The following is a 21440-nucleotide window of genomic DNA, read 5'->3' as shown; positions in this document are numbered from 1 at the left end:
CTGGCTTACTTTCAGGTCCTTAGTGAGGTCCCCAGCTTCTCAGTGAGTCAGTGGAGACGAGGGACCAACCTGGAGCTTAGACAGAGGTGTTCAATAATGCAGCCGCACCTGCCCGCTCGCGTCAATCCCACGTAACTCGAGCTAGCCCAATCTAGGACGACGACGAACAGACTTCTCGGCCCCAATTCTATACAGAACAAGGACGACTGCACAGTGAGTAGTTGCGTTTCAACACCATTCCATCCATGACCATGGTGATGACATTTTCCTTTTCACAAGCTCTGATGAAACAGTGCTTTAGGTTGACGTGAATCAAGCCTGACAGTGCGAGGAGCCGACAACAGACTGTAACATGTAGTTTGGAGAAAAATATGCATTTGAATGTGATTAAAAGGCGACTTATGGCTTCTGTGTGAGAACATTCGTCACCTTAGTCTTTTATAGCAGTATTGTTTTCTAGTCGTGTCACTGCATGTCCAATGAGAGGCAAGCATGTCATGCACATAAAAATTAATGGTGCTCTTTAGACCCCATAGGAATACATAGAATCCAATAGACGAACCCTCCATAAAGTTGCTCAATGGAACCCCTTCATTTTAAAAGGTGAAACCAATTGTATCTGGAATCCTATTTTTGTGTTTGGAGGCCTTTGTCAGAGGAACCTTCTAATTGAACAAATATTTATTTATTGCTTTTTTATTTATTTAGAGTCGTTCACAAGATTCTTCTCTGACCATCTCCATCCAAGACCGTTTAGAAGCTAAGGCTATCAATTTCCCAGCCTTGGTGAATATTTTAAGAGCACTTTGCTGGCTGGGATAATGTGTGCTGTTCTGGCCTTAGGAAGGAGACCACACTCCACAAGCAAATACTACTACGTAGTGCCATCTGAATCTATAAAACGTACCCTTCATCTATTCACTCAAGTACGTTTATTAAAGTTAAAAGGAAGTTCAACTTTTTATCCAGCGTACAACATTTCATATTTTTTTATGATAGCCTACTTTTATGACTGGTTGGGCGTATAAGTGACCAGGGAGGCCTTGGAGCCTTAAACATGTAATTACATTAACTTCATTAATTATATGAAAGTCTTAATTCTAACATTAAGATAAAATAAGATAATCCTTGATTTGTCCCGCAGTGGGGAAATTGCAATTTGCAACAGCAGCAGAGTACAGAACAGCACTCAGAGTAAAATTAAATATGAAAATACAAAATATAAAATATACGAGATACAAGATACAGGGAGTCATATAAGATATGAAGATACAAATCGAAGGGTATAACAAAGTTTAATTATATAATAGTATATAAAGTAGCCAAAGTGAGAGTTAAGTTTGAGTTAAGTTAAGTGAGGTGGCTGCCACTATGAATAAGTAATCGGTGACATACAGCCAAGTTGATGCTGATTACATATAATAAACTAATACACAGTTCCTATTGGTCCAGATACGTTCTCAAAGTTTATTGACTTTTGAGAACGTATCTGGACCAATAGGAACAGCGTATTAGTCAAGAAACACAAATACAAGGTTCCACATCGCAAACAGGCTACTGTAGATCATGTTTCCCTGGAAACGACCCCAGGAATGTACACCACCAGTACAGGAGTCCCTGTTGTTTCGAAAGCTCTGGTGTACAAGACAATAGGTCATCCTCTCCAGAACATAACAAGCCAATTATTCTTGTTTAGGTGGATGGGAGAATGGGAGAAACTAAAGAATATGGGGCAGAGGCAGAGGTGTGGACAGAACGCGAACAATGTGTTAGCCATAATGAGCTGAGAGAATTGCAATGATGGCAGGAACTCATGCTGTTGAACAGTGCCCCCTTGTGGGCAAACAAAGGACACACCACAGCGAGAGAGAGAGAGAGAGAGAGAGAGAGAGAGAGAGAGAGAGAGAGAGAGAGAGAGAGAGAGAGAGAGAGAGAGAGAGAGAGAAATGTAGGGACAATTAGCGAAAGTGAGTGTGTTGGTGAATGTCTCCTTGTGAGTGTCTCCATTTTGTCCAGGTACAATATCAAGGTACAGTATTAGATGAATGGCCGTGTCAATTTTTTCAGTAAATCAGGGGTCTCCAACCTTGTTCCTGGAGAGCTACCTGCCTGTTGATTTTGGCTCCAAACACACTTATTTAACCTGATTCAACACTAGTCACCTGATCAATCCGCTCATTATTGAAATCAGGTATGTATATATATATCTATGTATGGAAAGCCTTGTGCGTCTATGCCAAGACTGTGTAACAACTTGATCAGAAGTTTTATGCTTTTTGATTGGATGAAAACTGACTATTTGTTTCCGGAAGCACCATGTGACGACGGGTCGTTTAAAGTCGTGGGGATTTTCAACTTACATTATTCTTGTCAGTTCAATTATTGTTTGGCCCTCTTAACTGACATTTCTGCCACTAAAATCTAACTATATATTTTCGTATTTATATTATAAACTGATCGATCGTTTAACTCAAAGCCATTTTCTATGGCTCTGGTTGACGCTTGTTGTATGAAATGGTGGTTCTCCACCTGGGTCTCACTGAAAATAGTTCCACGTAAGCTTTGATCATAAAATAATTTGCGCGTCTGGTAGTGATTCATGGTATATTTATTGTAATAAGTATACATAAATTGTATTTTATTTGTTGACCCACTTATGAGATTATTAAAATTATAAAATGAAGTTGAAGAGATATCTTCCTTGTATGACTTACAGAGAGAAGATGTAGTTCCAGGATAGGCGCCTTGATACACAAAATAAAGTGGTACGTCCTAAACATTCGCATTCGCTAGCTCCTCTGACAGACTTTTGACCGCCGGCATTTTCTCTTGTTTTTCCAGTGCGCACTTAAATAGTTACTCTTTTTTCATACGTATACATCGGCGCAGTACGAGAACTACGTATTCCATTATCGCACTTTCCATTTGAATATTTTCATATTCCTCTCTGCTATGCCTGGATTTTCTGACAGAGACCGTGGAAGTAGAGACAGAGGGTAAGTGCAATTGAAATTCAAGTGAAATTCTAGGTCGCTAGCTAGCTACGTAACTAGCATTCCATCTACGATCTGATAATGGAGGCTAGGGCTAGTTAGCTAACTGCGGCTATTTACCCCAGCTGTCTAGCTAACCAAATCCTGGCCTTGGTAAAGTTTTCAACGAATGAAACGGCAAAGGTATTTTTATGGATTGGTAGTAATATTGAGCTCGCCTTTAATAAACAAGAGAAATATTTAAATCCAAAATGCCGTCTAGTTGTCGTTTTATGTTGCCTTGCGGATGGAATTAAAATGGCAGCTCTGCATGTGTTGTTAGCGTATTGCTACTATAGTAGAAACATGACGCAGAAAATTGATTGCATTTCGTGCTTATTGTCGTTTTAACAAGTTAATATTTGCTTCGTTATCAGTTGATACGGTCATTGCGTGGTCTTAATACTCTATCCTAAATATGCGCTACAAAAGCCTGTCAGTGTTGTTGTTTTCAAGATAGATGACGCAACATTTCCGCTCTTACACGGTCTAGTTTATATACATTTAGCTATCTAGGTAATCTAGTCTTCTTTAAACTGTTACGCATTATTCCCAGAGACGTTTCGCAATTCTCACTTGATTTCCTCCCTTTTTTTATAGGTATGGTGGCCCACCTCGTTTTGGCGGTGGGGGTGGAGGAAATAGAGGCGGACCTTCACAAGGGAAGTTTGGTAACCCTGGTGAAAGGCTTCGCAAAAAACACTGGAACCTTGATGAACTTCCTAAGTTCCAGAAGAACTTTTATCAGGAGCACCCAGAAGTCACCCGCAGACAACCTGTAAGCGTCCTTCTGTGTAGTGTATGATTGGTTTTGCATGCGTTTATGGTTCGCTGTCAATAACCTCATACCTTCAATTGCAGCAAGAGGTGGAGCTATTCCGCAGAACCAAAGAAGTCACAGTGAAGGGCAGGGATTGCCCCAAACCCATTATAAAATTTAATGAGGCCCAGTTTCCAAGTGAGTGGGATCATCTGTCATTTATAAACAAGACGTGTGTGTGTACGTGTACATGTACGTGTACACATCTTTCTCAGAAATGAGACATTGAATCTACATTGTCATTTTTCAGGTTATGTGATGGATGTGATCAACAAGTTAAACTGGTCTGAGCCAACCCCTATTCAGTCCCAGGGTTGGCCTCTGGCACTGAGTGGCAAAGACATGGTTGGCATTGCCCAGACAGGGTCTGGCAAAACTCTTGCAGTAAGTGACTTCCAACTGGAAGATACAGGCTTCTGGCTATGCTGTTGTGCCATCAGTGAAATGTGTGTCTCCTAAAGCCTTCGATTCTCTTTGTAGTACCTGCTGCCGTCAATCGTGCACATTCAACACCAGCCGTTCCTGGAGCATGGGGATGGACCTATTGTAAGCACATAAGAGATGAGAAAACAAACGCATACACGCCCTCTCTTTCGGTGTTCAAGGCTTTAACCCCCCTCTCCCTACAGTGCCTGGTTCTGGCTCCCACCCGTGAGTTGGCCCAGCAGGTGCAGCAGGTGGCTGCCGAGTACGGCAGGGCGTCTCGCCTCAAGACCACCTGCATCTACGGAGGAGCCCCCAAAGGCCCCCAGCTCAGAGACCTGGAGAGAGGTACGGCGCGCCACCACTCGTTGGCTCTCTTGACCTCGGGTTACGAGGAAATTCCTTTTTTGGATCCGATTTGACGCGGAACGCTCAACGTATGAGACGTGACAGACGAGAGCCCGGTTGTTCTTGTCGTGTTTGCGTGTCGCTAAGCGTTCTTTTTGCGTGTCGTCGTCGTCGGGAGGCGTTTATCTGACGGTGTCCTCGTGTGACGTGGGGTTTGCAGGTGTGGAGATCTGCATCGCCACCCCCGGGCGTCTCATCGACTTCCTGGAGGCGGGGAAGACCAACCTGCGCCGCTGCACCTACCTGGTCCTGGACGAGGCCGACCGCATGCTGGACATGGGCTTCGAGCCCCAGATCCGCAAGATCGTGGACCAGATCAGGGTACGCGCCACGTCTTCCTGTCACAGCCAGAGAACGTGTGACGAGAGAGGAGGCTTTGTTTTCCTGCCTCTTGAGACCACAGGTCATGGCTTGAATCTGACGGGATGTTCAAACTGACACGGCACTTGGCCCAAGTAACCTCGCTCTCTCTCTCTGCCCCTCTGCCTCTCCTCTCTGCCTCTCCTCTCTCCCTCTGCCTCTCCTCTCTCCCTTTGCCTCTCCTTTCTCCCTCTGCCTCTCCTCTCTCTCTCTGCCTCTCCTCTCTCCCTCTGCCTCTCCTCTCTCCCTCTGCCTCTCCTCTCTGCCTCTCCTCTCTCCCTCTGCCTCTCCTGTCTCTACCTCTCCTCTCCCAGCCTGACCGGCAGACCCTGATGTGGAGCGCCACCTGGCCCAAGGAGGTGCGCCAGCTGGCGGAGGACTTCCTGAAGGAGTACGTGCAGATCAACGTGGGCGCCCTGCAGCTGAGCGCCAACCACAACATCCTGCAGATCGTGGACGTGTGCAACGACATGGAGAAGGAGGACAAGTGAGTCGCCGACTCATCGCGGGGGGGAACTCCTGTGTCTTTTCGTCTGACCCAGGGAGAATTTGTTTTGTTTTTTTTAACCTAATGCTGCTGAAGTTGAGGTTTTTGAACCGTCTCTTCTGCCTGGTTTCCAGACTTCTCCGGCTGCTGGAGGAGATCATGAGCGAGAAGGAGAACAAGACCATCATCTTTGTGGAGACCAAGAGGCGTTGCGACGAGATCACCCGAAGGATGAGACGAGACGGGTATGGACCTCCGCATCCAGGAATAACTTGCACGCGTTGCCGCTGACGTGAGAATCTCGACTAAACCTGCTTATTGTGTGTGTGTTCCAGGTGGCCAGCCATGGGCATTCATGGAGACAAGAGCCAACAGGAGAGGGACTGGGTTCTCAATGGTATAAAAACATGTCAAAGTTATTCCATAACGATCTCTTAACAAACGACGTACCTTCAAATATATCTCCTTCCCTTTTCCCTTACAGAGTTCAAGTACGGCAAGGCCCCCATCTTGATTGCAACAGACGTGGCCTCCCGCGGCCTAGGTCAGTATGGCTCAGGATTAGCCTGCACTGGTTGTTATTTACCTCAATGTTTCACTTATTTAAAGAAAGTGGTTTTGCTTTCTTTAACTTCTCTATGCATTTTCTGAGTTTTTCTCACCTAAAGGTGCAGTCTTTGTGGCAGGGCCTAGGCATGACACATCCAGGCCTCGAGAGGGAGAAGGAGGACATATTGGAAGTGCCCCACTGGCTTGCCACCCAGTGGGCCTAGAGAGGTGAAGGTTTCTTGTGTGCCAGTTATCTTCAAAAGGCGGTGTGGCTCAGCCTTTGTTTCTGATAGGTCGGTTTTTATGATACACACCTGTTCTCTGTCCATGGATTTACCTGACAAATGCCATTCATCCAGCCAACTGCTTCCAACTCAAACGTAAAAAAAAAAAAAAAAAAAGACAGAAAAGCTTGGTGCTGTGACATTTGCCTTGCATGCTTGTTTTGTAGAGAGCACTGTATTGCAAGTCACTGGTTTGAGATTTGGAACCATTCTGCTACTTGCGGAGCTTCTACCCCAAAAGCATGGGTGTTTGCAGAGCTGTCAGAGCTATCTGTTGTTATTCTTTCCCCCCCTCACTCAAAAGCGCTGGGCTTTCTTTTGGAAATGGAGAGAGCAGTTTTCAACGCATTTATCTTTTTTTTTTGTGGTGTTATTGAAATTGGTGAGAACTGGCACATGTGTTTTAAAGGGAAGGGGGGCACAACTAGAGAAAGTGAATATAAGAGAGCTCAAAAAAAGTTCCTCCCTCGCCTGCTTTTTAAAGTCATGTCGAGACCTGCCAACGAGAGACATTTTCTCAAGTGAACACTGGCTTCTGGGGATATCTTGCCTAGACGAGACTGATGGGGGGGATGCTCTTTGAGGTGTCCCACAGGGGTCAATACTTGGGCCTTCTTTTTGCTTTTTTTGGGGGGGGGGTCCCCCCCTCAAATTAGTTCATGGTCTATTCGGTCTTGGCAAGACGTGCAGTGTGGCCTTTATAAGCAAGCTTCTTATGAGTGTGTACTGGAAAAAAAAAGGACCTTCAGAAACCATACCCACTGAACGGTCGTATATTGGCACACGAGGAGGCTCCAGTGCACATAGCGGCCCTACTGCGTAGAAGCTCCTGGATGTCACTTGACAATTTGTGGGGGAGTTCGCTGCATTGGGAAAGGACTAGTGAATGCATACTCCTTAATGGTAAGACTTCAAATCCCAGTTCTCTCCTTCCCTGCTTAAAAAGGGGAGGGCGAATGCCTTTTTTTTATTTATAATTTTTTTATAGGATTGTTTTTTTGTTTTGATATGGTAAGCAAACGGAGTGTGCATCGTTGTTCTCTTCCCACAGTAGTATTCCCAAGGAGTAGCGCGTATTCTTGGATGTGTTGTGTAACACCATGGTCTTTTTCGCAGCGCAGCTTTTACTATCCACTTCCTTCCCCCCAGCTGTCGTCATTGCTAACTTCTCCCTTTGATTTGGCTGTTGTGGTGTGCAAAACCCCTGTGGCTTTCCCTTTTTGCCACACTGCAACACTTTACAGATGTGGAGGATGTGAAATTTGTCATCAATTATGACTACCCTAACTCCTCTGAGGACTATATCCACCGCATTGGACGCACGGCCCGCAGTCAAAAAACGGGCACGGCCTACACCTTCTTCACCCCCAACAACATGAAACAGGCCAGCGATCTGATCGCTGTGCTCCGCGAGGCCAACCAGGCCATCAACCCCAAGCTGCTCCAGATGGGCGACGGAGGTAAGAATCCCATCGGTGAAACGCAGGTTCTCCCCCCACACACACACACACGGTGGTTCACGACCGCCTCGTTCTCGCACGCGTGCCGTGGCGTCCCGGGCTTTGCGAGCGTCGGCCGAGTCATCGCTCCCAGATTTGTCATCTTGATACGAAGACGCCACCTGTCGTTTAGTCTCACCCGAAACCCGCTCCCATAGTGTCTGATGTTCTGAACTCGGCTTGTCTTGTGTTCTCTCCCAGGTCGCGGAGGACGGGGGGGAAGAGGTGGCTACAAGGACGACCGGCGGGATAGGTATTCCGGGGGAAGGAGGGATTTTGGTGGTGGTTACAGGGACAGCGATAGGGGGTTCGCTAGTGGACCAAAAAGTGCGTTCGGCACCAAAACCCAAAATGGCAGCGGCTATGGGGGAAACAGCAGTAGCTCCAACAGTAGCTACGGCAACAGCTACGGCGGCAACGGACAGGCTAGCTTTGGCGTTGCCAGTCAGGTGGGTGCTTTTGGCGGGCAGAGCTTCCAGGCTCCGCCCTTTGCTGGCGCTCAGGCAGCCTCCCAGAATGGAATGAACCACGCCCAGTTCCCCTTCACAGCTCAGCCGCCGCAACAGACCCAACAACCACCACCCCCACCACCCATGGTACCTTACCCCATGCCACCCCCCTTCCCACTGTAGATAGTAACACACAAAACACGAAACCACCCTTTGTTTCTCTTGTCCTTGATTCTTATATAATGATATTATCCTTTGTACTGTTTAACTTTTTTTGCTTACAGCAGGGTCGGAATTATTCAGTAACCCAAGCATTATAAACGAGGGGCCCTTGGTGGCTCCAAGTGCAATTGTGATTGTTGCACTGCTCTTTGACTGTTTATATTTGTCACATTCCTCAGTAATTTATTTTTACTAGGTAATGCACAGATTGAGTTTGGTATGTTTAACGTGATATGTTTATGAAGAGCCAACGTGAAGGACATGCATGGCCCTTCAAATAAAGTTTAAAAAAAATGAAAATTGTTTGGTTTTTGTCTGAGTTTTGGATAAACAAAATTGTTTAGGTTAAATAAAATCTCTAATTATAAGACCATTTATGGTGTTGTAAGGGTTGGCTAAAAAACATAGATATAGGAAAAAACAAACTACAGACAGAGTATAGAAGCACAGTCAATGTAAGTTATTTTCTGAAACGGGTCATAACCCGGAAATTGTACTTTCATATCCGGGACTTGTCACACATGCTTGAAAATCTCTTGTTGAATGTTATGATGTTGCGAACTTATGTCTCTCAGAACTTGTATATACCAGCCAGATATATTAAATTCCTGTTTACGCATCAAACCTGATGAAGCTTCAGAAATGCAATGCTGTCATGGCTATACGTTAACTAGCGAGTAAGTAAGCGCAACCTACACGTTTGTTGTGTTTGCCTGCGTGGTTGAATATAACGTTTTAAGGATTGTTGAAGGGCCACTAAGCATGTACACTTTCTGTGTAAGAAGACTTATCTTAAAAATTGAGAATAAACCTAAAACGTCACTGGACCGGATAGCCCTCGCTCTGCAGCAAAGCAGGGACCACAGTTCTGCAGCAGGGTCTCACGCTGAAGATTCAGACCGCATTGAAACGTTATTGAAACTATGTACGGCGAGGTTCTACATCGCGTCTGGTCAGGCTCACAAAAAGTCCTTTCAGCATGGCGCAGCCTGCGTTTATGGACCTCTGGGAATGGAACTGAGGAAGAACATACTGGAGCAATGGTGGAACTCGGTGGTGAGGTCCAGGGCACAAGTGTTCGGCATAAGCACTCTACACATTAGCAAGGAAGGACCGTTTAAAGTTGTTGACAGTCAAGCCATACAAGAAGTGCTGAACCAGACAGAACTGAGCAAGGACCAACTTGTTCAGCAGCTAAATATACTATTTCAGAGCCGTTACTCTGCCAGAACAAGTCTTCTCCAAGGTAACTAGGTGATAACATACAGTGCCTGGTCATGACATAATGACAGATATATGTATTTTCATGCCATGGTTAATATTCTGTGTTCAACAGGTGCATTGGAACAGTATGTGTCCTCATTGGAGCTGGTAAACAGAAGGCTTCCTTTTGGCCTAGCAGAGGCGGGACTGTGCCTGCAGCCTTCAGATGCACCTGGTTGGTGAGGCTTCATCCTCTTGCAGCTGATTGGCTGGGCTTGACGACGAATCAAATTCCCACCTCCTCTTACACTGTTCACTGTCAGTGCATCAGGTCGTTGCTTTAGCTGAACATGAGTACTCTGCGTTCCTGTTTATCTGTGCTCTGCTCTAGCCCAGCTGAGGTCACACAGTCATCGCTGGCTTGGTTCTGCAGTCCCCGCACCTCCTCCCAGTGGCTGGACTACTGGGCACGCCAGAGACTGCAGTGGTGGAGGAAGGTGGGCCACTCTGGGGGGGGGGTCATCCTAGCCTAGCTCTGCATATCAGTGGTTAGAGAACTTGACAAGAGGTCGCGGTTTCAAATCCGCAGTCGCAGGTTGAAAAATGTGCTTTGGGTAAAAGGATCCATCAATTATTATGAGAAACCCACTAGTCGGTCAGTTCTCTCGACGTTTAATGCGGCGTCCCGTACGGCAGTTGGACATATTCCAATGAAACAATCGTATGAAATCTCATCCTCCACCCATCCCCTCACTCCGTCCCACCGCTCAGTTTGCCCTCGGCCCGTCAGACTTCAGCAGCGGCAACGTCACCGAGGAAGAGCTGGGCGGAGGGGCGTCTCGTGGCATCAAGATCATGTACAGTTTTCCGTGGGGCTCTCAGCCCCTGGAGACGCTGCTGAGCCTGGGAGACACGGAGCTGCTGCGGACACACGGCGCCTCTCGCACTAAACTACACGTGAGTTCCAGGCCTCGTGGGACTAGTTCAATGGGTCGTCGACCAGTGCCCCTATTGGTAGAGCGACACACTTATTTCTCTCTGTCTCTGACACACACAGTGTCGTGATGGAAGGAAGTCCGTGGTGCCTCATGTCCTCTCAGTGACTGGCAACATGGACCGGGGAATGCTGGCGTATATGTACAACTCACTACAGCACGTTGACAGCAAGCAGAAACTACTGCAGAGAAAGGTGAGCATGTGTCTTTAAATCAACGTTCATCATTTATGTATTCATTTTTGTCCCCAAAGGTCAACTGGTTCTGCAGCTAGACCATCATACAGACAATAGTGTTCATGCCATACATTAAACACACAATGCAAAATGCAAGACAACACAGCCAGACAACACACAACAACATACCCACTACCCACTGCCCCTGCTGCACCCCATTTAACAGTAAAATGGCAGTGGGAATGAATTCATTCAAATGTGTTCACTCAGTGCCTGCTCCTACTGGTATCCTTTTATAGGTTTTGAAGCTGCATCCGGTGTTGGCTCCAGTAAAAGTGGCCTTAGACATGGGAAGGGGAGCCACAGTGGAACGAAGACAGGTGAGAAGATGCTGAGGTGTTAAGAAGCTCAGGAAGTTGGGTCGAATTGATCTGAGGTAAACCCTGTTTACACCCACCGCCATATCACTTTCTTGCAGGTGTGTGAAGGCTTGCTACAAGAGTTTCTGGAAGATGGAATCTCAGCATGGCCTGGATACCTGGAATCTATGCCAAGCTCCTTGGAGCAGCTGAACACCAAGTAAAACGCAATGTTGTTTATTCAGGATTCGGCGTTTTAGTAAATACAGTTTGAATTGATTTCTGTTCCTCGACATGGAAATGAAAAAGGGAAGTAATGTGGTTTATGACCCATTGTGAGTATGTGATATGTCTGCCTGTCCAGGTACGATGAGATGGGGGTGCTCTTTAGCGTGGTGATCGGTGAGAACACTCTGGAGAGTGGCCTTGTTCAGGTACGCAGCCGGGACACCACCGTCAAGGAGACCATGCACATCTCAGAGGTCAAGAACTTTGTGTCTAGATACATATCTGCAGCGGATAATCTTTGAAGAAGACCCAAAACTGGAGGTCCAGGAGAAGTGGGCGCAGTGGAAAAGATTGTCGGTGCTTTGTAGACATACCTCAAACTATTTTGTGCAGTTTAATAAATTGGAAGTTGTTTCAAATTTTTCCACCCAGTATTTGTGGTTATTATCAAACTAAAATAATATACGTAAGTCATGGATTTTTTACTCAAACAAAATAAAAGTGTTTACGTTGCAATTAAATACACGTCACAGGACACATCACATTGCAGGGATAAGCTCCTCCCTCAGCTTCTCAAAGTATTTCCGGAGCACTCAGTCCAGTAGTGTGCCGTTAGCAGGAAAATGTCATCAGACAAGCATAACGAATCTAAAATATCAACCATGGAAGACAATAAAGAAAATTCACCGGACGGACTTGGATTGGAAAGTATCCTTTCACACAAAAATATATATATGTGGTCAAGAAAGATATATTTGAGCGAAAGCTTGACTCCTGTCAGAGAGACCTGCTAAGCTTGGCTAGCTAGCGCGGTAGGCTAGTTGTGTTCATGCCGGACGGCTAGTGGGGCTGCATAGGGTTACGTGTCATTTGCTGTCATGAAAAGAGGATTATAAAGAATGCCTAACAAATAATTGTCAGCGATTAAATGGTAAAATACTGCTTATAGACGGTATACACCGCCTGTCATTAATTTCAACTCTAAGTAATAGCATACTAGCTTTGTAGGCTGTACTGTACATTATTGAGCCTCAAATTGATATTCTGCCAACGTCCCATGTGTGTCGTTTGCTGCCCCTTAACCACAGCTTGCAGTTCTGCAGGTCATCAAGGAATCCCAGCAGCAGCACGGCCTGAGACATGGAGATTACCAGAGATACAGGTGATGGATGGGACACAATTGACCCATCTGATTTTGACACATCACTTATGCTAATTAACTAGCCTCATGGTTTAACATAGAATACCATTCTCTCCTATAACCGTCATCATCCATATGTTCGCTGTTCACAGGGGTTACTGCTCTCGCCGCATGCGTCGTCTGCGTAAGACACTGGGCTTCAAGTTGGGCAACAGACACAAGTTCACTGGGAAGAAAATTACTCAAGAGATGATCTCTGACAACAGGTAACTTGCCCCCTTCCACCAAGGAACGACAAGCTTGGCGAACGAGTGTCTAAAATGTCCAAAAGTCTTGATGGTGCCAGGCTACTGTACCATATGCCACTCATTGTGTATCTCTCACAGGAAACACTGCGGTGTTGCATTCTGAAAGTCCAGGTCAACCAATCCAATCATGTTAGGTTAACTTGGTTAGGAAACAAATTTTCATTGTAATTCAACTTAACCGCAGTATTCCCTTCCTCAAGATACCTACTGTTACCCGCCCCAGTTGCTTGGGGAGTAAGAAAGATGAAAACTAAATGTCTTTGCAAATGGAATAATACCATCCCCCTTGAGTCCTGAAGTGCAGTGGCCAGGCATAGAAACAAGATGCTAGCCGGAATGGAGAGCACGGTTGTCACCGGTAATGGTGACAACCATTATCCCCTTACCCCCAGATACCTCCTCCTGGTCCTGATGGAGGCGGAGCGGGCGTGGAGCTACGCCATGCAGCTGAAGCAGGAGGCCAACACGGAGCCGCGCAAACGCTTCCACCTGCTGTCGCGCCTGCGCAAGGCGGCCAAGCACGGCGAGAGGCTGGAGAAGCTGTGCGACAGCCCCCGCGTGGACGCCAAGACCAAGCTGGAGGCTCAGGTACGGAGCCTTACACCTCGGAGGGGAATGCTCAGTCAGAATGTCTGTTTGAAGTTCACTTGAATGTGTTATCGGGGACAAATAAATGCCAGGTGTTTTGTGTAACCTTTTAATGAGCAATTGAAGAAAGATTTTGTTTATGTATATGTATGTATGTATGTGTAAAACAAAATCTTTCTTCAATTGTGGTTAAGGAGCAGCAAACGACACACATGGGACGTTGGCAGAATATCAATTTGAGGCTCAATAATGTACAGTACAGCCTACAAAGCTAGTATGCTATTACTTATGCTATTACAAAGCTAGTATGCTATTAAAATATATATATATATATATATTTTTTTATGTTGACCAACAACAACATTGACTGAAAGTGGATTATCCATTGTGTTGTTTGCAGGCCTACACCTCCTACCTGACAGGCATGGTCCAGTTCGAGATGCAGGAATGGAAGGCTGCCATGGAAGCCTTCAACAAGTGCAAGTGAGTCACCGGAACCTTCTCGAGTTCGCCCCTCCTTTAGTGCCTGTTGTTTTCCGTTGGACGTTGAGCGAAGCTCCGTGTCGCCCTAACTGGCCGACACCGTGTGTGACAGGACCATCTACGAGAAGCTGGCCAGTGCCTTCACTGAGGAGCTGGCCGTGCTGTATCACCAGCGGGTGGAGGAGATCTCCCCCAACATCCGCTACTGCGCTTACAACATCGGTGAGTGCACACCAACACGCACACGCACACCCTCCCCTGTGCCTCCCCTCATTTCCAACCCCTCCTTCTCCGTCTCCAGGCGACCAGAATGCCATCAACGACCTGATGCAGATGCGTCTGGCTGCGGGGGGAGGCGGAGGCATGATGGCTGAGAAGCTGGAGGTCTGCGAAAACATGGCTGCCAGTCGACGCCGTCACCCGCCGTGGGTTCCCTGCGTGGGGAGCCTTGCGTGTGCGTCCCGTGTTGAGTTTTTTTTTGTCCCGTGTCCCTCCAGGCCCTCATCACCCAGACGAGAGCCAAGCAGGCCGCCTCCATGAGCGAGGTGGAGTGGCGAGGACGCTCGGTGCCCGTCAAGATCGACAAGGCCCGCATCTTCCTCCTCGGCTTGGCGGACAACGAGGCGGCCATTGCCCAGGTGGGTGACCCTAAACAGGCACACACACACACACACACAGAGGCACACCCACAGAGATAAGCAGCTAATGATGTTGTACAGTATTTGAACGAATCCAATCCCAGACACCTATATGTATGCACACAAGACGACACAGAGGACCCCTTAAAATGAAGTAAAACGGATAGCTCAGTGGAAAATTATTTTATTTACAATTTTGCTGCGAAAGCGACGCAAAGGCTTTGTGTGGACTTGACAACATTCAACTTGCCCAACTGTGTCTGATGTTATAAAAGCAGATGCAGATTCTCTCACCTGCCTTCCAGCAGGTGGCGCCCTCTGTCACCACTCAAAACCTCAACCATGGCTCTCTGGCAGTTCTGCCTCCTTATGTCCTGGTGCTCCGCCTCTAGGCTAAGTAGCCGAGCCCAGAGAGACACACCCAGCCGGTTCACCTACTGCCACTCACGGCTCTGGAATGCAACACAAATGCTTTCTAGATGTTTCACCTCACACAGGCTACACCCATCCGCGTCTGTGGAGCAATTAGCATCGCCGCTAGCCATGCTATCAGTTTTCTTAAGGACAGGTTCTTTGTATCGTCTCGTTACCTGGTAACAGTTGGTGGTTTGGTTTGGTGAAACCGATCTCCCTCAGGAATCCCCGCTTGTATGACCGGAAACTAACTTGAATAGAAAACTTTTATTGTCCACACAGATGTAAATGTTTCTTTGGCAGTGGTGGCATGTCACAGATGCGTAAGAAGATGCATATGTTCTCTCTCTGTGTCTCTCTCTACCTCTCAGCTTTTACGCTTCTCTACCCCCCCCCCCCCCCCCCCCACACACACACACACACACCCCTCTCTCGGCCCCCTCCCTTGCAGCAGAAAGGACCTAACAGGTTCCACCAGTCTCTCTAGGCGTTACTAGGGTGTTGGCCCACGTTCGTCTGCCACCGGGAGGGATGAGAGATTAGCTTCATAGCCTGTCCATTAATAACTAGCCCAGCCCGGAATGTTCCTGGAGTTTTTGTCATTATGTTTTCACAACACATAAATAGTTAAGTGTTTCTTTTTACTCCTCTGGAAGGTGCATGACAATTAGTCATGATGCAGCCATCTTTTGAAGTATGTAATGAATTTATATTAGTAAGTAGTAACTTCAGTCATAAAATAAGTCAGTAACAGTTTTTTTTTTTTTTTGTCTGATGCCCTCCTGAAAGATGGAATGCATGAAAGACTACAACTCCCATATGGATGGTTATCACGTTTTATTTGTGAACATAGTGTCCATGGCACTGGTCACTAACAGTGCTAAGATCATAGGATAACCTCCACACCTGTGTGTGTGGGTGTGGGTGTGTGTGTGTGTGTGTGGGGACGGAACAAGAGGTCTGTTCATGGTCTTTTAAGCGCAGTAACACTAGAGGCCTTCATTACCATACTGTAGGAATGAGTTTGGCCAACCTGTCTGACAGCATCGTTCTGCCTCCCCGCCACCATCACATTCCTAAGCTGCATGTACCCCTTAGTCGCCGAGCCGTCTACAGCACTAGTCATTTAATGATAACATTTGTTGAATTTGTCAAATGACTTGTCTACACATTCTTTGCTTGAGTTGTGTGGGCATCTCAGCTGTCAGCATGTCAGCTGGTTGAACTGAATTTGTTTTCGTCATAATATTTTTACTGCTAAATGTGTCAGCAGTGTTTTGGAAAGCCCATTCATGTCTATGTTGTCGGTTTAGCGGGCTAACATTATATCTTATGTGGAGGTTGCCGAGCAGAAACGTCTCTGGTCGACGATCACAAAGAACCACAAGGCTTTCTTCCCTCCCAAGAATTCTTCTGTGTCGTCTTTCTGTGGCATTCCTGGGCCTGTCCTGACTAAACGACATTATTTGTTTCCTTACAGAACATGCTGAAGCGAAACGTCATTGTTTCGACACCAGAGTAGTTTGAGTCAGTAATTTATATTTTCATCACAATAGACGTTCAAAACCCAATCACACCTACTATAGATAAATATACTTGTGAGTCAGAGCAAGCATGGTAGGTGTGGCCCCCCCCTTTTCTCTTAGGCACAATACAAAGTACCCTACCTGCTAGTACACTGTACGAGGATCCTTTGCAGCATCTTTTTGCACAGATTAGCGATTCGTCATGTTGTATTCCTCCTGTGCGGCTATGTCCAGGCAGCCAATGAGGAGACCAAGGAGAGCCTGTACGAGACCCTGCTGGCCGAGTGCAGAGAGACCATCCAGGCCGTGAGGGAGGAGCTTAAGGCTGAGGCGGTAAGGGGGTGAAACGCCGGCGGCGTCGTCGTGGTGAAGGGCGGCCATCGTTTTAGTTTTTAGAATTTTAGAAATGTTTTTTTTTTTTTTTTTTCGTCCAGTCAGAATCAGGCTGACTGGTGTTGTTTGTTTCCGCCCTGCAGAAGCAGAGAGAGAGAGGCCCTGATGCTGACAGTGGGAAAGTGTCCAACTTGCAGTTCCTGCACAGGTAGGCGGACTGTGTGTGTGTCGTTGGTTGGTTGGTGGAGGCGGAAGCCATGTGTCCACATGTCGTTGGTTGGTTGGTGGAGGCGGAAGCCATGTGTCCACATGTCGTTGCGACGCAATCGGTACGTCACGCATTTTCTTTCCATCATGAAATGTGTGTGTGTGTGTGTGGTTTGCGTGCAGCTACCTGACCTACATCAAGCTGTGGACGGTGGTGAAGAGGAACGAGAGCATGGCCCACGTGCTGCAGGCCCAGCTCAAGGAGACCCAGACGGATGAGAACAAGAGGGGGCCGCGGCCCCAAGACCTCATCCGCCTCTACGACATCATCCTGCAGGTACGCGCACACGCACGCACGCCTGGCGTACCCCACCCAACACACCTGGTCACCGCTGTGGGTATGGTTCGGTAAAACCCATCTGGTTTCCCTGCGGGGAGCCTGTTTTAATGGAGGATGCTGCTTTAGGACTTCAGTGTATGACCGGAGGTCGTATACTGTCGAGAGGCCTTGGGACTCATAGTCTCACTCGTGTGTGTCTCATAAGTAGTGTAAATTCCCGTCTGTGTCGTCCTGTCTTGTCCAGAGTCTGGCCGAGCTGGCCGCCCTGCAGGGCCTGGAGGAGGATGACACCTTCCAGAAGGAGGTGGCCCTCAAGATGCTCGTCTACAAGGCCTACAGGTAAGGGTTCTCCGCGCACGCGCGCGGTGACATCCTGCAGCCCCTTCGTCAGATGTCCCACCGTGTACAGCTCAACAGTGTGCCCTGTATTTGTGACACCCGCCCACACACTTTGCGTCACGCACACACGAGACGTAAACAGACACGTGGCGTCAGTGCGTCCCCATGTCCCTTTAACCCCTCGTCCTCCCTCAGGTGTTTCTACATAGCCCAGTCCCTTCAACCCCTCGTCTTCCCTCAGGTGTTTCTACATAGCCCAGTCCCTTCAACCCCTCGTCTTCCCTCAGGTGTTTCTACATAGCCCAGTCCTACGTGCTGGTGAAGAAGTGGAGCGAGGCGCTGGTCCTGTACGAGAGGGTGCTGAAGTACGCCCGCGAGGTCCAGTCCAAGGCCAAGACCCTCAACAACAGCCTCAAGGTACCAGGAGCCCGCTCCCTTCCGACCTTTCACCCCCCACCCCAGCCCCAGCCCCTGTTTGCGAGGGCCCATCTTGAAACGCGCTCGTAGCTCCACGCCAGGGTAACGCAGTGGGAATCGCTTTTGTGTCCACTGGAGGCCGACATGTGGACCAGGCATGCAGACCAACAGGCTGACGTTGGAGGGGACGCACGGTGGACGGCTCCACAGAATGTACACGCTGAATCTCTTGGACCTATTCTGCAAATAACGCTTTTCTTTCTTTAAAAAAAAAATTATTATCCTCCAGGATCTCCCAGATGTGCAGGAGCTAATTGCTGAGGTCAACGCTGAGAAATACTCCCTCCAGGCGGCGGCCATCTTAGGTGGGTGAAGCCAAAACATCCGACGTCTTACTGAGCCATGAAATGTTCACCGTGGGTCCGCTTACTGTCGCCTGTGTGACTGCTCTGCGTTGCCGTTCAGACAAAACCTCAGTCTGTGGACACAGTAGCCTTCTGTGGCATGCTCTTAGGTGTGCGTGTGCACCGCTGACGGTGTGTGTTTTGTGTTTTAGACACGGGCGATGCACCGGAGGCCCCATCCCAGCAGCAGATCAAAGACAACACGGTAGGAGAAGAGCTTCACCACAGGAAGTCGTTAAACTACGATTCCAGAAACACACACTCTCTCGTTACCGTTAAATGAACTTCCCCAGAAACACACCGTTCAATGAACGTCGCAGAACCACCCTATCTTGAAAAGTCACTGTTCCAGAACTTTGACACCAACTATATTTATTAAGTGTACATATAAACAAACACTAAAGTGTGAAATTGAAAACAAGCCATATCCTTGATCTGCATATATACTTTATTTCAAGTCATCTTCATTTCTCCATTCTCATCTTCCCATGATGGCGATACCATAAAACACAGTCAGGGGTTATGGAGGTTATAACTGGAACTGGGCTCTGGTTCAGTACCATACCAGTAGACTGGAATGACTGAAATGAACTGGTACTACTGCCATTTGTACTGTAGACAGCAGGTGACTGAAATGGGAATGCTGCCTAGCAGACTGACTGATATGATGTAGAAGCATGCACAAACTACACATGGGTTTCCTTGCATTTCGATGTCGTGCTCATCTAAGGAATATTTGCCTGACAGGATTCTGTCAGTCAGGGTTTTTTTTGGTATGTTGTACACAAGCTAACTGGAATCCATTCAGGACATATGTGTATGAATGTAACTTGTTTAAACGTACTGAATACAGCAAATGTTGAAATAAGCAAATGACAAACTTCACAAGTATGTACTTGTGTCAAGCCCTGTTCGGGTCTTTATTCTCTGTCTCTCTCTCTCTCTCTCTCTCTCTCTCTCTCTCTCTCTCTCTTCCATTCAGCCCCTGTCTGAGCGCCTGGAGACCTTCCGCCTGGACCCCGCCCTCGTCGGAAAGCAGCCCAATCTGGTCGAGTTCCCGCCTGACTTCCAGCCAATCCCCTGTAAGCCCCTCTTCTTCGACCTGGCGCTAAACCACGTGGCCTTCCCGCCCCTCGACGACAAGGTGGAGCAGAAGGGCAAGGGCGGCCTGACCGGCTACATCAAGGGCATCTTCGGGTTCGGAAGCTAAATCGATCTCCAGGCTTCCATAGGGGCCCCCCATTGATTTGTAATCAGGCTGCATGGGGTTACTAGGATAGGGGCTCCCTCTCCATCTGAGCTGTGGAAACACCACTGAAACCGGTTCTAGACATTTCCATGTCTGGAAACTCATACAGCCTACAGACACCCAAACAAGCATATATACACGCACACACACAAAACACACCCCAGCCCCCTTTCACAGAGGGGGAATAAAAAGATAATATAGTGGCCCTGGAATATTTTTTTGTTTTTTTATGACCTTAACTCTAAAAGCGCCTAATCTGGATGTGAGTATGGATGAGGAGGGAGGGAGGAAGTGTTTCAGTCTGAACGGTGTCTGCAGGCTTTTAGGGATTGTCCTACCATCCCAGGGCACACTAGACAACACCACTACCAAGCCCTGTTTTTTCATCACAGAGCGCAGAATCACAGTGGGACAAACAATATCAAGTGTCCTGAACTGCCTGAATGTTTGCTTCTTTTTTTTTGGTTTGAGTTATTCTCCGGCCTAAAGATTGAATCTAGCCAGTTTGTCTCGTTGTCCTGCATGCCAGTGAAGGCACCAGACCTATGTACTGATTGTAATGTTAATTACATTATAACATATTAGGTTAGATGGTAGTTCATTTGACTATTCACTTTTTTTTTTTTTTTTTACAATTTATACTTGAATATACATTTAGGGGCCAATACAGTCAGGCCATTTTATGCCAATGAAAATAACAGTAATGGGGAGGGCCGTTAAAAGTCTTTCGTTGACCAATTGTTTTTATTTTCCCCACCACCAACCCTTTGATGATACACCGCGTTAATACAGCATACCAAAATCTGCTTACATCAGATTTTTAGGTGGAGCAAAAGGCAGTCAACGTGTACTGTCACCGAGCGGCTTGTTCTGTACCGAAGCCAGGTAGTTTCATCTCACATCTGAATCTGCCATCTGACTCGAGATGCACAGGTTTTACGTCTGTTCAGCCTCTTGTCCTGTCTCTAGAAACCAACGTTTTTAAGTTGTTGTTTTTTTTGTTTTTCATGTGACTAATTATTGTCCTTAATAGTCCTTTTTAGTCTTATTAATTAATTTGTGAATTATTTTTTCCTTCACATTGGGATATGTCTTAAACAGGGTTCAGATGTGTTAGATGCACACATTAAAAACCCGAAGGAGCCCCAGAGAATGATTTCTGTAAACGTGAGAAACAATGAAATATATATATATCCCGAAAGAATGAATAAGGATTATAAAATGACGTGATGATTTGGTTTCTAGGCTTCTAATTAAACGAGACACATTTGCGCCAAACATGACTGCTGTCCTCTTATTCCGCTATCACAATTTGTTTTCGTTTTCCTGTTGAGAGAGAAATTGTGCAGCCTTCCGTGTTGTGAATATGGATGGCGTTGTTGTGGCCTTGTGAACTCCTGTGATGTCATGAAACCCTGAAAGGCATCTTCTAATCAGATACTGTACTTCTGAAGCCAGCACTGTCTCAGCCCATGACCACAGATGCAAACGCAAAGGTGTGTGATCTCTGGGTGCCGTCTTTCTCGAGTGTGTGGGTGTGTGAGGAGTGTATGGGATAC

The 21440-nt window shown here is 47.0% G+C and overlaps 3 protein-coding genes across 3 annotated transcripts; all 3 read left to right on the top strand.

Annotated features, from left to right (window-relative positions):
* Positions 1–2777: 2777 nt before the first annotated feature.
* On the top strand, positions 2778–8833 carry LOC146237697 (putative ATP-dependent RNA helicase DDX5). Its single transcript, XM_084686149.1, has 13 exons — positions 2778–2996; positions 3633–3810; positions 3894–3990; positions 4103–4236; positions 4333–4398; positions 4482–4623; positions 4844–5004; positions 5358–5530; positions 5665–5775; positions 5866–5927; positions 6015–6074; positions 7608–7823; positions 8064–8833. Exons 1-13 carry the CDS (start codon positions 2953–2955, stop codon positions 8492–8494), a joined length of 1875 nt encoding a protein of 624 aa, XP_084542275.1. The 5' UTR covers positions 2778–2952; the 3' UTR covers positions 8495–8833.
* Positions 8834–9031: 198 nt separating this feature from the next.
* polg2 (polymerase (DNA directed), gamma 2, accessory subunit) lies at positions 9032–11917 on the top strand. Its single transcript, XM_084686151.1, has 8 exons — positions 9032–9779; positions 9870–9975; positions 10128–10233; positions 10508–10693; positions 10794–10925; positions 11207–11287; positions 11386–11486; positions 11631–11917. The coding sequence occupies exons 1-8, from the start codon at positions 9296–9298 to the stop codon at positions 11794–11796; spliced, it is 1362 nt and encodes a 453-aa protein (XP_084542277.1). The 5' UTR covers positions 9032–9295; the 3' UTR covers positions 11797–11917.
* A 168-nt stretch (positions 11918–12085) lies between these two features.
* Positions 12086–21159, top strand: srp68 (signal recognition particle 68). The gene is made up of 16 exons (XM_084686150.1): positions 12086–12202; positions 12590–12656; positions 12788–12901; positions 13336–13531; positions 13932–14014; positions 14127–14236; positions 14316–14398; positions 14512–14652; positions 16827–16925; positions 17069–17133; positions 17316–17469; positions 17717–17811; positions 18099–18228; positions 18518–18593; positions 18785–18837; positions 19615–21159. The coding sequence occupies exons 1-16, from the start codon at positions 12118–12120 to the stop codon at positions 19840–19842; spliced, it is 1779 nt and encodes a 592-aa protein (XP_084542276.1). The 5' UTR covers positions 12086–12117; the 3' UTR covers positions 19843–21159.
* Positions 21160–21440: the final 281 nt, after the last annotated feature.

The sequence above is a fragment of the Hypomesus nipponensis genome, chromosome 21 (assembly GCF_054491055.1).
Source record: "Hypomesus nipponensis isolate SF chromosome 21, ASM5449105v1, whole genome shotgun sequence".
Lineage (NCBI taxonomy): Eukaryota > Metazoa > Chordata > Actinopteri > Osmeriformes > Osmeridae > Hypomesus > Hypomesus nipponensis.
Note: the sequence above shows the minus strand (reverse complement) of the source record. Positions and strands in the feature narration are given on the sequence as shown.